The sequence below is a fragment of the Stegostoma tigrinum genome, chromosome 16 (assembly GCF_030684315.1).
Source record: "Stegostoma tigrinum isolate sSteTig4 chromosome 16, sSteTig4.hap1, whole genome shotgun sequence".
NCBI classification, from domain to species: Eukaryota; Metazoa; Chordata; class Chondrichthyes; order Orectolobiformes; family Stegostomatidae; genus Stegostoma; species Stegostoma tigrinum.
The window spans coordinates 11,732,419-11,744,915 of record NC_081369.1 but is presented as its reverse complement, the minus strand read 5'-3'; the positions used below and the strand labels follow the sequence as shown (position 1 = coordinate 11,744,915).

At 42.3% G+C, this 12,497-nt stretch overlaps 2 protein-coding genes across 8 annotated transcripts in view; one reads left to right on the top strand and one right to left on the bottom strand.

Annotated features, from left to right (window-relative positions):
* Window positions 1-1,304, bottom strand: part of LOC125460086 (mixed lineage kinase domain-like protein) — a 64,598-nt gene extending 63,294 nt beyond the window's left edge. The window contains exon 1 of one of the 3 annotated variants that reach the window (XR_009446772.1): window positions 393-1,302. Coding sequence is in view for 2 of the 3 variants with exons in the window: in XM_059651614.1 (XP_059507597.1) it covers window positions 393-441 (49 nt within the window). In the remaining variant the exon portion in view is untranslated. Of the gene's footprint in view, window positions 1-392 lie in introns of all 3 variants that reach the window. The other 2 variants (XM_059651614.1, XM_059651613.1) reach the window with 2 other exon arrangements.
* Window positions 1,305-1,674: 370 nt separating this feature from the next.
* Window positions 1,675-12,497, top strand: part of wdr59 (WD repeat domain 59) — a 78,728-nt gene continuing 67,905 nt past the window's right edge. For all 5 annotated transcript variants that reach the window (XR_009446771.1, XR_007249087.1, XM_048546432.2 and 2 more), the window contains exons 1-3: window positions 1,675-1,784; window positions 7,644-7,693; window positions 9,298-9,433. Coding sequence is in view for 3 of the 5 variants with exons in the window: in XM_048546432.2 (XP_048402389.1) it covers window positions 1,731-1,784; window positions 7,644-7,693; window positions 9,298-9,433 (240 nt within the window). In the remaining 2 variants the exon portion in view is untranslated. The remainder of the gene's footprint in view (window positions 1,785-7,643; window positions 7,694-9,297; window positions 9,434-12,497) is intronic.

The following is a 12,497-nucleotide window of genomic DNA, read 5'->3' as shown; positions in this document are numbered from 1 at the left end:
CCTCTCCACCTATCTTATCCTCTATCCATCTTCGGTCCGCCTCCCCCCTCCCTATTTTTTTCGGAATCCTCTCCCCATCCCCTTTTTCTAATGAAGGGTCTAGGCCCGAAACATCAGCTTTTGTGCTCCTAAGATGCTGCTTGGCCTGCTGTGTTCATCCAGCTCCACACCTTATTATCTCAGATTCTCCAGCATCTGCAGTTCCCATTATCTCTGAGAACAATCATCTCGCTGGTTTACCACAAAACTGAGGTTGATCATCCCTGCACTTACACTGTTCCTTCCTGATTTTGTCAGGTGTCCATTAAGCTAATTGAGATTTTTGACCTGGATACAATGCACCATTCCAATAATGATAAAACATTTCTCGTCATTTAATTTAAACTTATTACTTGTTAGGTGCTGTAATGGCAATCCTCTTCGAGCTTTGTCTTTGGACATTCTTTCCTCTCTTTATAATTGTCACTGCTCCACTCACTCCTGCTTCTATTCACCTGAGCCTCATTCTCGTCTGTCCTTTTTTGATGCTTGCGACATTGTGCTGAGCAGCCAAAGCAGCCCTGTTTCTTGCAGAGTATTTCTGGTCTCTTTCTTTGTTTGGTGATTAGGATTGTATTTGTTTGGGTCCAAAAGATTACAGAATTGAAAGAGGTCTTTCAGCCCATCATGTCCATGGTGGCTTTTGAAGCCAAAATTCATCTGCCAATCCTCTGTCTTGCATGTTATTTTTCAGACATAATCAAATTCCATCTTGAGTAACTTAATTGAATCTTTCTCCACCACAATCTAAGGTAATGCTTTCCAAATCGTAATCACGCGAAAAACTTTCCTCATGTTGCCATTTCTTCTTTTGTCAAATACCTAAAATCTCTTTCGTTGTTGAATATCTAAATAATACATTCCCTCTCGATTTTCTCTTCAAGGAGTCCCAACTTCCCCAATCTGACACCAGAACAAGAACTCTTACAAACAAGATCTGAAGTAGAAGCCTGATGTGCAGAGATTTGTCCATTGTTTGCCCTGCCCTCACCTACGAATTGATAAATTCTGCTGACGTTGGAACAGTCTACTATTACAGCAATGTGATTTTTTGGAAATAAACTGGTAGATACTGGCAGAAACAAAATAACTCGGTTAACAGGTCACAATTGTTCATCCAGCTCCACACTTTTGTAATCTACAATTGTTTTTGAGTCTTGTCGAATCTTGTTGAACAGTAGGAATGGAGAACAGGTAACAGTCAAGCAAAACACCCAAACACATACCACCACTGCGAACATCTCAGCACAGTGGCGCTCAAGGCGAGCATTCTCAATTTACCACGTCTGTTGCGGATGTTGTCAGCCGATACTGTCATATCGGTGCACAACAGGGATAATGATTATTATGTAAATAGCTGGGCATGCTTAAAGTTTGCAATGCTAATAATATAGCTTTGTTTCCTTTGTCTGTATTGCATTTAACACCTCAGAGGAAAAAATGGAGGTGAAAATATTCAGACTGGGTAGAGGATAAATGTTTAATTGAAGAGTAAGATCTTCAGACACTGTCAACGATTCATCATTGCCACCAGTACGAGATGAATCCACAGAACACACAGCACTGACACACCGCTCTCTGCTTCCGGGAAGGACCAGGCCCGGGCGGCGGGGCACGCAGGTCTGCGTCGGACGTCCTGTGCAACGTGATGACGTAGTTTGTTGTTGTTGGTGCCCTGCTCCGTTCCTGACATGGCGGCTCGCTGGAGCAGTGAGAATGTGGTGGTGGAGGTCAGGGACTCGCAGGTAACAACTTTGACCGGCAGCCGCGCCGCTGCCCGGGGCTCGGGGACCGATTTTGGCTCGCGCTGTCGTCGACTGGTTGCCGGAGTCTGAGGATTTGTCTTTGGCGGGGGCCTAAGCAACGTGAGCGCGCCTGCGCAGGACCAACGCGCATCCTCCCCTGACTATAATCCTCTTACCTTAAAATAGAAACAGAAGGTGTTGGAGAAACTTCGCAGGCTTGGCACCATGTGTGGAGAGAGAGAGAGAGAGAGAAACAATTCATGTTTCGTGTCAAAATGACTCTCTGGCCTTCTCTCATCGCCACTTAATTTCAAACTGTTCAAATAGTGCCTAGTGCACTTCTACTTTAGTTAAGATCTGAAACCTGGCTATTGAAGCTATTCTTGTTCGCGGTCCATTGATTAAAAATATCTGTAAATGTATTCAGACAGGTTTTGACACGAGGCTGGTTTCGTTAGAGAGAAGAAGGTTGAGAGGTGACTTAATTGAAACATATAAAATAATCAGAGGGTTAGCTAGGGTGGATAGGGAGAGCCTTCTTCCTAGGATGGTGACGGCGAGCACGAGGGGGCATAGCTTTAAATTGAGGGGTGAAAGATATAGGACAGATGTCAGAGCTAGTTTCTTTACTCAGAGAGTAATAAGGGAATGGAACGCTTTGCCTGCAACGGTAGTAGATTTGTCAACTTTAGGTACATTTAAGTCATCATTGGACAAGCATATGGACGTACATGGAATAGTATAGGTTAGATGGGCTTGAGATCGGTATGACAGGTCGGCACAACGTCGAAGGCCGAAGGGCCTGTACTGTGCTGTAATGCTCTATGTTCTATCTCTGGAGCCTGTGGGAATTAACTCAGGTCTTTTGGCCCATAGTTACGACACTACTACTCCGCCACAGGAGCTCTTACTAACCCCATTAAGTACTGAAGGACTTGTTCCGTTGCTGACTTGTTCCAGTAGGCAACCTCTTGTGCTCATGTTTCCAACATTGTTTGGAAGATAAGGAGGATTGATCTGTGACTTCGTTGTGCATACTGTTTGAGAAAATGTTATGGAGTGTGCAAGCTGTTTCAGTAAGGGGCCAGATAAGGGAGGACGCAGAAAATTTAAAAAAAAGGTTAATAGGCTGAGAGCACAGAATGGTTATAGCACCAAAAGAGACCACTTTTGTGCCCATGCCAGCTGCAAGAGCAACTGATCCAGTCCCACTCCCTTGCCTTTTCACTGTAGCCCTGTATTTTTTTTCTTGGGGGAAATGTACAGTTCCCTTTGAAAGCCATGATGGAATCTGCTTCCAGTGCATTCCAGATCCTAACCACTCGCTGCATAAAGTGGTTTTCTTTCAATGCACTTTGGTTTTTCAGAAATTAAAAGTGATGATGAGTCAGAGAGCAATGAGAAAAAAGGAATGTAATGACACTATATGATTTTAAAATTCTCCATCAACTCCTGTCTCAAACTTCTCTTCCTAAAGGTGAAAGAACACAACTTCTCCATCTATCCACAAATCTGAACTTGAACCCTGGAAATATATTTGTACACCATCTGGAATACCATAATGTCCTTTCTAAAGGGTTACAGTTAAGAAACAATGGAGATGTCCTTACCAGACTAGACATATTCTGTAGGCCACCAACTTGTGGAAAAGATAGAAAGGAGCAGATTTACAAGGGAGTCAGAGAGATATAAGAATTAGACAGTTGTTATGATGAGGGGCTTGAATTATCTAAATACAAGTTAGCATAAGAGTGTAAAAGGAAGTGAGGGGCAAGAGTCTTAAATGTTCAGGAATGTTTTGATGAGACTTATGGCTCTGGTCCGTGGAGGAAAGAAGCACTGTTCGGCCTCGTAGTTCTTGGAAATAAAGTAAGCCAAATGGATCAAGTTGGGGAATATTTTGAGGGCAGTGATCATTGTATCATAAGATTTAGGGTGGCTATGGAGAAGAACAAGGAAGAAACCAGAGTAAGAATCGATAACCAGAGGAAAAACAATTTTCATGGATTTAGAATGGAGCAAAGGTATGCGGACAATCCTGTTACTGAATCAGGGGCTCCCTTTAAAGAAAAGCGAACACCAACAAGGTAGATTCTTATGAAGGGGAAAAGTTAAAACAAACAAATCTAAAGCGCCCAGATGAAGGATTAAGAGGAAAAAGAAGTGTGGTCTTGATAAGTGTCAGGTGGTTAAAGAATTAACAATTAGGCTGAAATTAGAAAGTTTAGAGGAGAAATCCAGAAGCAAATCAAAAGTAATCTAAAAGACACAAAGATAGAAGTTGCTGGAAAAGCTCAGCAGGTCTGGCAGCATCTGTGAAGAATGCTGCCAGACTTTTGCTAAACTTTTCCAGCAATTTCTGTTTTTGTTCCTGATTTACAGCATCCACAGTTCTTTCGGTAATCCAAAAGACCTCTAGGCCTATTTATAGATAGAAGTTTGGTGAAATGAGTGATTAGTTGATTAGGATTTAGAGGGCACTGATTTAATGTAATTAGCAAAAGCAGCAATGGCAAAACAAGGAAAATCTTTTTAATGTGGTTAGGATCTGGAATTCTTCCCAGAAAGTGTAATGGGGTCAGGTTTGATCAAGGCATTCAAGAGGAAAACAGAATACTATCAGCAAAGGAGGTACATGCAGCACTATGGAAAGATGGCTGGGAAGTGGGACAATCTGTATTCTCCCATCAAACAGCCAGCGCAGAGGGCCAAATGGTCTTATTCAATCACCATTTTGATTATGGTCATTGGAGAAACAGGTATTCTCCTTTTGAGAAGATAAGGTTGGAGAGTTTCGGCTATGAAGAGAGGTTAGATAAACTGGATAAATTGTTTTCTGCTGGATTTATGGGGAAATACCTCATTGGGGTCAAAAAATTATTAGGGGCATAGATAAGAAGAAACCTTTCCCACGGGAGGGAACAATAACTAGGGGTCATAGCTCTAAGGTAAAGGGCAGAACTTCTAGAAAGGATTTAAGAAAGCATTTTTTTCACCCAATGGATGTGGGCGTCTGAAACACTGTAATATTACATTACATTGCTGATTTGTGCCTTGTAAATGGTGGAAAGGACATCATATCTTGGATATTGACTATATGGGATTCAGGGGTGGTAGCTGTTAAATGTCAAGCCAGTGGTTTGTTTCTGCCTTGTTGTAAATAACCATTTTATGGTACCATGACCACTTTGCACTTTTCAGTACAAACCTGAATATTATGCGTATCTTGTTGCATTTGGATAGGGATAGCTTCAGCATCTAAAAGGTTGCAAATGAATGGAAGGTTATTTGAAGCAACTGAAGCTGGTTTGGCCTCGGTCACTATCCAGAGAGACTACTCCAGCGGCTTACTTGATCTGAAGTGGTTGGGCTTCTATTAATTGTGGTTCTCGTACTTTATGCCTGGTATGACTTTGACCAGTGGAAATGTTTATCCCGATTCGCATTTACGTAAGTTTTGCTGTTACTTTGATCCTACGCCAAGTTCCTGCTGCTTTGATGTTAGGTGCAGACCCATTCCCTTCATGTCTGGAATTCAGGTCTTTTCTCCATGTTGGGACAAAGGTGTTAATGAGCACTGCAGTTATTGGTCTTAGCAGAACTCAAACAAACATTGGTGAGAAGGTTATTGCTGAGTAAATACCACGTAATTACAACTTCCATCATTTTGTAGTCTGATGAAAGGCATTTGGCCAGATTTGTTCTTTTCTTTGAGAATAGGTCATGGCAAACTTCCCAATGTTGTCGAGATGCCTTTGACTGACATTGATTTATATATTAATGAGAACTTGGGTGGAGGTGGAGTTGGATCACCAACATCATATTTTCAGCTAAAATTGCTTGGAAAAGTTTCTGCCTCAACTTTTTGCAATAATGTATTTGCCGCTGTCTTTGAAGATGGGGATGTTTTTGGAGCTGTTTTGACTTGTTGTGGTTGGTTGGCTCGCTGAACTGGTTCATTGTTGTTCCACAGACGTTTCATTACCCTGCTGGGTAACATCATCAGTGTAGCCGCTGATGAAGCACCGTTGTGTTTTCCTGCCTGGTTTTTAAACACTGGAGCCCTTTGAGCTGGATTACCTCCTTTCCAATTTTCCTTTGCAATAGGGTATATAGGGTCGCGTTCTATGTGTTTGTTGATTGCTTTCTTCATGGAATACTACGCTTCTAGGAATTCCTGTGCCCGTCTCTGCTTTGCTTGCCCCAGGATCTTTGGTGTTTTGTCTGTTTAGTTACCGAATTACCCACCACTGTCTATTTGTGAGACTGGTGAGACAAAGATCTTTGGTCTGATTGTTAATTTGCTCTATCTCCTATAGTTTTACAACAATTTAGTTTGGTGTTGTAGCTTTGCAAAGTTGGCATCAAAGTTTTAATTATACCTGGTGCTGATGCTGGTATTCTCTTGCATCTCTCATTGAGCCATTGTTGATCCCTTTACCTGATGGAAATGAAAAGGTCAGGGAGATACCGAGCCAAGAGGTTGCAGATTATGGTTATATTTGATTCTGCTGCTGCTGGTTGTTCACAGTGCCTTATGGATACCTTATATTTGAACTGCTAGATCTGTTCTGAATCTAACCCATTTAAAATACTGGTAACACCACGTAATATGATCAAGGGTGTCCTTAGTGTAACGATGGGTCTTGCATCTCCACAAGCATTGTGCAATGGTCTTTCCTCCCAAAACTTGCATATACGAGTATACTGGTGTCTTAGTGAGACAGGGTCAAGGATACTGTTTTCTACTTAGCTGCTGCAGGTACTGTTGGAATGTATGTCCTCCAGGATAATGCCCATGTTCATGTTATTAATAAAGGTCAAATATATATATTAAGAGCTGTTGCAAGGGAACAATTTTTGAATATAATGTCAGCTAGAGTGTGGAAACTACTGCACTGCACAAACGTTATTGCTGGAACCATGTTTTCCTGAAACCCTTCAAATCGGTGTTCTAATGTTGTTATGATATGCCATTTAATGTTAATCGCTAATATTTCATTACAATCACAAAGTCCAAACAAACAGTTAGTCTCTAATAGCTCTGTGCATACTGTTGGAAACTACAGCTCCCTCTCCATAGCCACCTCGCTGAGAGATATTTGAAAAGTTTTTTTTAATCAGCCCATCCTAGGGGCTGTTATGGCACAATGATAGTGTCCCTGCCCTGGACTGAGAGAACCAGGTTCAAGCCCCACCTGCTCCAGAGGTGCGCAATAACATATCTGAATAAGTTTAATTAGAAAAATAGGTTAAATTTTTTTAAAAAATCACTCTGTCGAGGGCTCTTGTAATACATTGGTAGTGGCCCTACCAGTGAGCCAGAATGCCCAGGTTCAAGTCCCATCTACTCCAGAGATCAGGGAAAGGGAGACTATGACTGCGCCACAAGAGCCCTTGAGATAAATTTAAATATTTTCTAATTAACCTGTTCATTGATGTTATTATACGCCTTGAGAGCAGATGGGATTTGCCAATAGAACACTTGTTTGCCTGCTTAGCTTTAATGCCTAGGTATTTAACACCAATAATACAATTGGATACTAACAATTAATTGTAACAATTTCACAAGCCTTTCACATGTTCAGGATGACAGCAGTCAACTTGATACAAAAGCACACATCCATAATTTTAAATCTGTTATCTGTGGTGCTCTTCCGTGTCCCCTTGCGGTCGGCTATCCGAAATGTATTCATTTGCTTGATCAACTGTTCATGTACTGTTGGAATTGTACAATGTAGAAATTTGCAAAGATGAAACAATTTTAACAGTAAGTAGGTAAATTGTTTCCATATTCGCTGAGTTACCCGGATGTGCATCTGTTTAAAATGTTAATTTTTGACTTATTTTTCATATTAGGCAACTGCGATGTCTGTGAATTGTCATGGCCAGCTTGCGGTACTTTCTGGGTAAGCAGTTGTTCAGAGATGTATGGTAACTTGAGTGTAAAGCATTTGTTAGTTTCTGTTTATGAATGTCCTCGGCCTGGTTACGTATCATCCTGCTTGTTGTAACAGGGAACGCACAGAAACGCAAGCCAATACTTCATTCTACATGGGACAGCTCAGTGATTAGAACTGCTGTCTTGCAACGCCAGGGATCTGGTTTGATTCCAGCCTTGAGCGACTGTCTATGCGGAGTTTGCATACACTCCCTGTGTCTATGTAGGCTTCCTGTGGGTGCTCTGGTTTCCTCCTGCAGTCCAAAGATATGCGGGTTGGGTGGATTGGCTCTGCTGAATTGCCTATAGTGTCCAGGGATACGCAGACTAGGTGGACTATGGGAAATGGAGGGTTGGTGGGATAGGGTAGGAGGGTGGGTCTGGGTGAGATGCTTTCCAGAGTGTCGGTGTGGACCCGATGGTCCGAATGGTCTGCTTCCACAATGTAAGGATTTTGTAGATTGCAGGCCTATAACACTCCTGTCATTGGGTCAAGTTCAATGTACAGTTTCAAGTTTGCACATATGAGGAACTGTCTACGGAATCTGTAGTTGGACTGTCCACATCCTTTGCACAGCAGAAGGAAAGTGCTCATTTCATTCACTTGCTGATTTTTGAGTAATGTACACTCTCTGATTCAATGGCCATTTGAAACTCTGAAGCCACTTTTTACTGAGAGATTGCTAACTACTGACTGAAGTGTAAATCAGTAGTGGGAGAAAAGGATATTGATAACTTGCGTCTCGTTTTAGGGGACAGTATTGTCATTGCTGTTTTGCAGCCGTTTGGCTGTTTCGGACAGCTGACAATGGGAAAGCAATTTCCCAGCTTTAGTCACTCCATGTGAGGGCACAGAGAATGCGTACACTTGGAAGGATTTGTTTTTAGTGTTGTGTGGTTGGAAGTGGCCTCTTAGCACAGAAATTACCTTACACCCATCCACATTCATTTAAAAAAACTCCTCATGCCAGTTATTATATCAGTGTTGAATTCTCTACTTGGTGCCTTGTGCTTTGGTTGTGATTAAAAAAAATGAGAGCTAAATTGTACTGAGCTCTGACGTGGATGTGTGCTCTGAAACTGTTGGTAAGAATTCCCCATAATCCTTTCATCCTGTTATGATCAGCTCAGGAATCTGCCACTGTCCTTGACTGCCTTTGCCACGCTGAAGCAACTACTTGTGGCCAAGTGACACTCTTCATTCATTTTGTATCTTTACCTTATGGGAGTTGTTTGAAACTGCTGCTCATTTTTGCAATAACCAATCAGAACAATATGTGCAGAATTTAGGAGCATCAGGCTGTGTTCCACTACTTCACAGCAATGACAGGAGATGGCAATTTGAGCTGGAAGTAATTTATGTTGGCTGTCTAAATTTTCAACAAGAGTGGGAAGATGCTTTGAGTTTTCAGGCTGTCCACCTACAGCAGCTGTGCTCATTAGAAATCTTTAGGAACAGCCTTTTGTGATGAGAACGGGAGCTGGGAGTGCATATGGTGGAAAAAGAACAGATTGACCTTTTCTGAATGTGGCAGTATTAGTTTGTCACTGCAAATGTTTATTTCTTCACAGGCGCCGCTTCTTATATGTTATAAATTTAGATGCTCCCTCAGAAGTACCAAGAAAGGTTGCAAGACAAAGCAAATGGGACATTGGTGTGGTGCAGTGGAACCCCCATGAGACTTCTTCCCACTATTTTGCAGCTTCGGTAAGTATTAAATTGGGTTTTGCTTAATTAAAGTCCTTGTCTGAGGGGGTAGACATAAAGTTTATCATAAAGTGCCTTTATTATGGTTGGTTGGCTCGCTGGGCTGGGTTTGTTGTTCCGCAGATGTTTCATTACCCTGATGGGTAACATCATCAGTGCAGCCTCCAATGATGCCTTTATCTTTGTTTTTGAGATAAAAGAAGGGCTGCAAATATTGGAAATCTCAAAATTGAAAATTAAAAACATTGAAAATAAGAATTTGTTTCGTCGATTGTAAGAAAGCTTGAATAGTGTTTTTGCTATGTTAGATAATGTTGGGAATAAACTTCAGGATGGTAAAATTTGCAGAAGCCTGGTGGATGGAATTCAGTGTGGATTAGTGTGGTGCATTTCATATTAGAATGGAGAAACAATACCTGTGGAGCTGCCTATCTGAGATCATTCTTAATTGAACAACTTTTCATTCAACTTGTCTCACTTTCTCCATGTCGTGTGGATCTATGCATTGGTCCCAGTTGTATGTGTCTCTTGGTATGGAATGTGGAGTATTCCTGATAGTGGCGGAACCAATGAGTGTGATACCATCAAATGTCAAGGAGCAGTGATTAGATCGGCTCTTAGTGGTGATGATCATAGTCTGGCGTTTGTGTGGCATGAATGTTACTTGCCACCTGTCAGCCCAAGCCTGCATGTTGTCCAAATCCGATTGCATTTGGACATGAACTGCTTCTGGATCTGAGGAATCACAAATGGTGCTGCGTGCTGTTCAAACATTGGCGAACATCCCCATTTCTGACCTCATGACAGAGGAAGGGTCACTGATGAAGCAGCGGAAGATGTTTGGGCCTGGGAACTATCTTGAGGAACATCTCTGCAGAGATGTTCTGGAACTGAGATGACTAACCTCCAACAACCACGACCATCTTCCTATGTGTCAGGTATGACTTGAACCAGCGGAGAGTTGGCCCTCGATGCCCATTGATTCTAGTTCTACTAGGGTTCCTTGATGCCACATCTGGTTGAATGCAGCCTTGATGTCAATGTCTGTCACTCTCACTTCACCTCTGGAAGTCAGTTCTTTTGATCATGTTTGAACCAAAGCTGTAATGCTGCTACATTGTGGTCTCCTTTACTTTGGTGAGATCAAATGCAGACTGAGTAATCATTTTCAATGGGAATGACCCTAACCAACCATGGTAACATTTCTGTACTGGACATGCTACCGTATTCCAACAAAGCTGAATGAAGGCCGGAGGGAGACACCTCATTTTCTTCTTAGGCACTTTATGGTCTCTCGAACTCAATATTGAGTTCTACAACTTCAGAGAATGACCCATGTTCTCCACTTATGATCCTTGGCCATGTTTTGCTAGGTTCTTGTTGGATTTGCTCTCAACAGAGTGGATCCATGTTTTCCTTTCCCTAGCTAACATACACTTTTTGTTCATAGCTGTTGCCCTTTGATCGCCATTACCACGGCTTTTGTCTCTTGCTCTCAGCACACTTGCTGTCTGTTTCACATGCTCCTCATTCTCCTCTGTCACTAGCATAAAAAAAACAGATTTTTTTAGCTTCTTTGTGTGCCAATAAGATGCATGTTGGACTTGAAATGTGAACTCTGCTTCTCTCTCTGTATATTTGCTCTCAAACCTGCTGAGTTTCATAGAGCCATTGAATCCCTACAGTGTGAAAACAGGCCCTTCGGCCCAACCAGTCCGCACAGACCCTTGGAACGTCCCACCCAGGCCCATACCCCTATAACTCACCTAATCTACACACCCCTGAACACTACAGGCAATTTAGCATGGCCAGTCCACTAAGCCTGCACATCTTTGGATTTTGGGAGGAAACTGGAGCACCTGGAGGAAACTCAGGCAGACACAAGGAAAATGTACAAACTCCACACAGACAGTCACCTGAGGGTGGAATCGAACCTGGGTCCCTGGTGCTGTGAGGCAGCTAACCACTGAACCACCGTGCTGCCTCTTCAGCACTTTTTAGAATCATAGAATCCTGATGGTGTGGAAGCAGGCCATTTGGTCCTTTAAGCCCACACCAACCCTCTGGGTGGATACTCTTCAGACCCACTTCCCTGCCCTATCTATGTAACCCTGCATTTCCCATGGCGAATCCCCTTAGCCTGCACATCCCTGAACATTGTGTCCAGAGCTGCAGATATTTGGACTGTGTGACGAAACTGGAGCACCCAGAGGAAATCCTCGCAGACGCTGGGAGAGCATGCAAACTCCACACAATTGCCTAAGGATGGAATTGAACCTGGCCCCTGGAGCTCTGAGGCAGCAGTGCTAACCACTGAGCTGCGATATTGCCCTAGTTTTTGGTTCGAATTCAGTAGATTGCATGACTTCGAAGTGTAGATGAGCAGAAGTGACCTGGGTGTTCACATAGGCAAATTCTTAAAGATAGCAGGACAATGGATAAAGTGACAAAAAAAAGTAAGATTTACCTGTGTTTGTAAAAAGAGGACTATAATTCAAAATCATCGCCAAAATGTTGAGCATCACACTTGTGGAATTTTGTAGAAGTGTTAGAAACAGTGCAGAGGATGTTTGTCAGGGATGAGGGAGTTCAGTTATCAGGAAGGGTTAGAAAAGTTAGAATTGACAAACTTGGAACAGACAAAGCTAAGAGGTGATATTTGAGAGATTGAAGGAGGAGGAGAGATTTAAAGAAAAATTATCCCTTTTGAGTGGATGGAGGATGGTGTGTGGGTGGTTGACATTTGGAGTTCATGAGGGAAAAGATCAAAGTGGAGATGAAAATTTTCTTTTACGGTCCTTGGTATCTGGAATGCTCTGCCTGGAAAGATCACACAAGATGATTTCATACTTTTCAATTCATGAATTACACACGTTCTAAAAGATGGGTTGTGGTGGGCGGGTTAAGTGTTAGTGAAACTTTGCATTGTAGCTTTATCAAAGAGCTCAATAGCTACCTTCTGAACTAAATATTTTTGAATCTTTGTTGGGTTGTGACCCTTGATCAGTTCTGGTATTTAAATGAATTTCAGTAGTTAGGCTGCAGGTGTTGTAAAGTAGGAAAA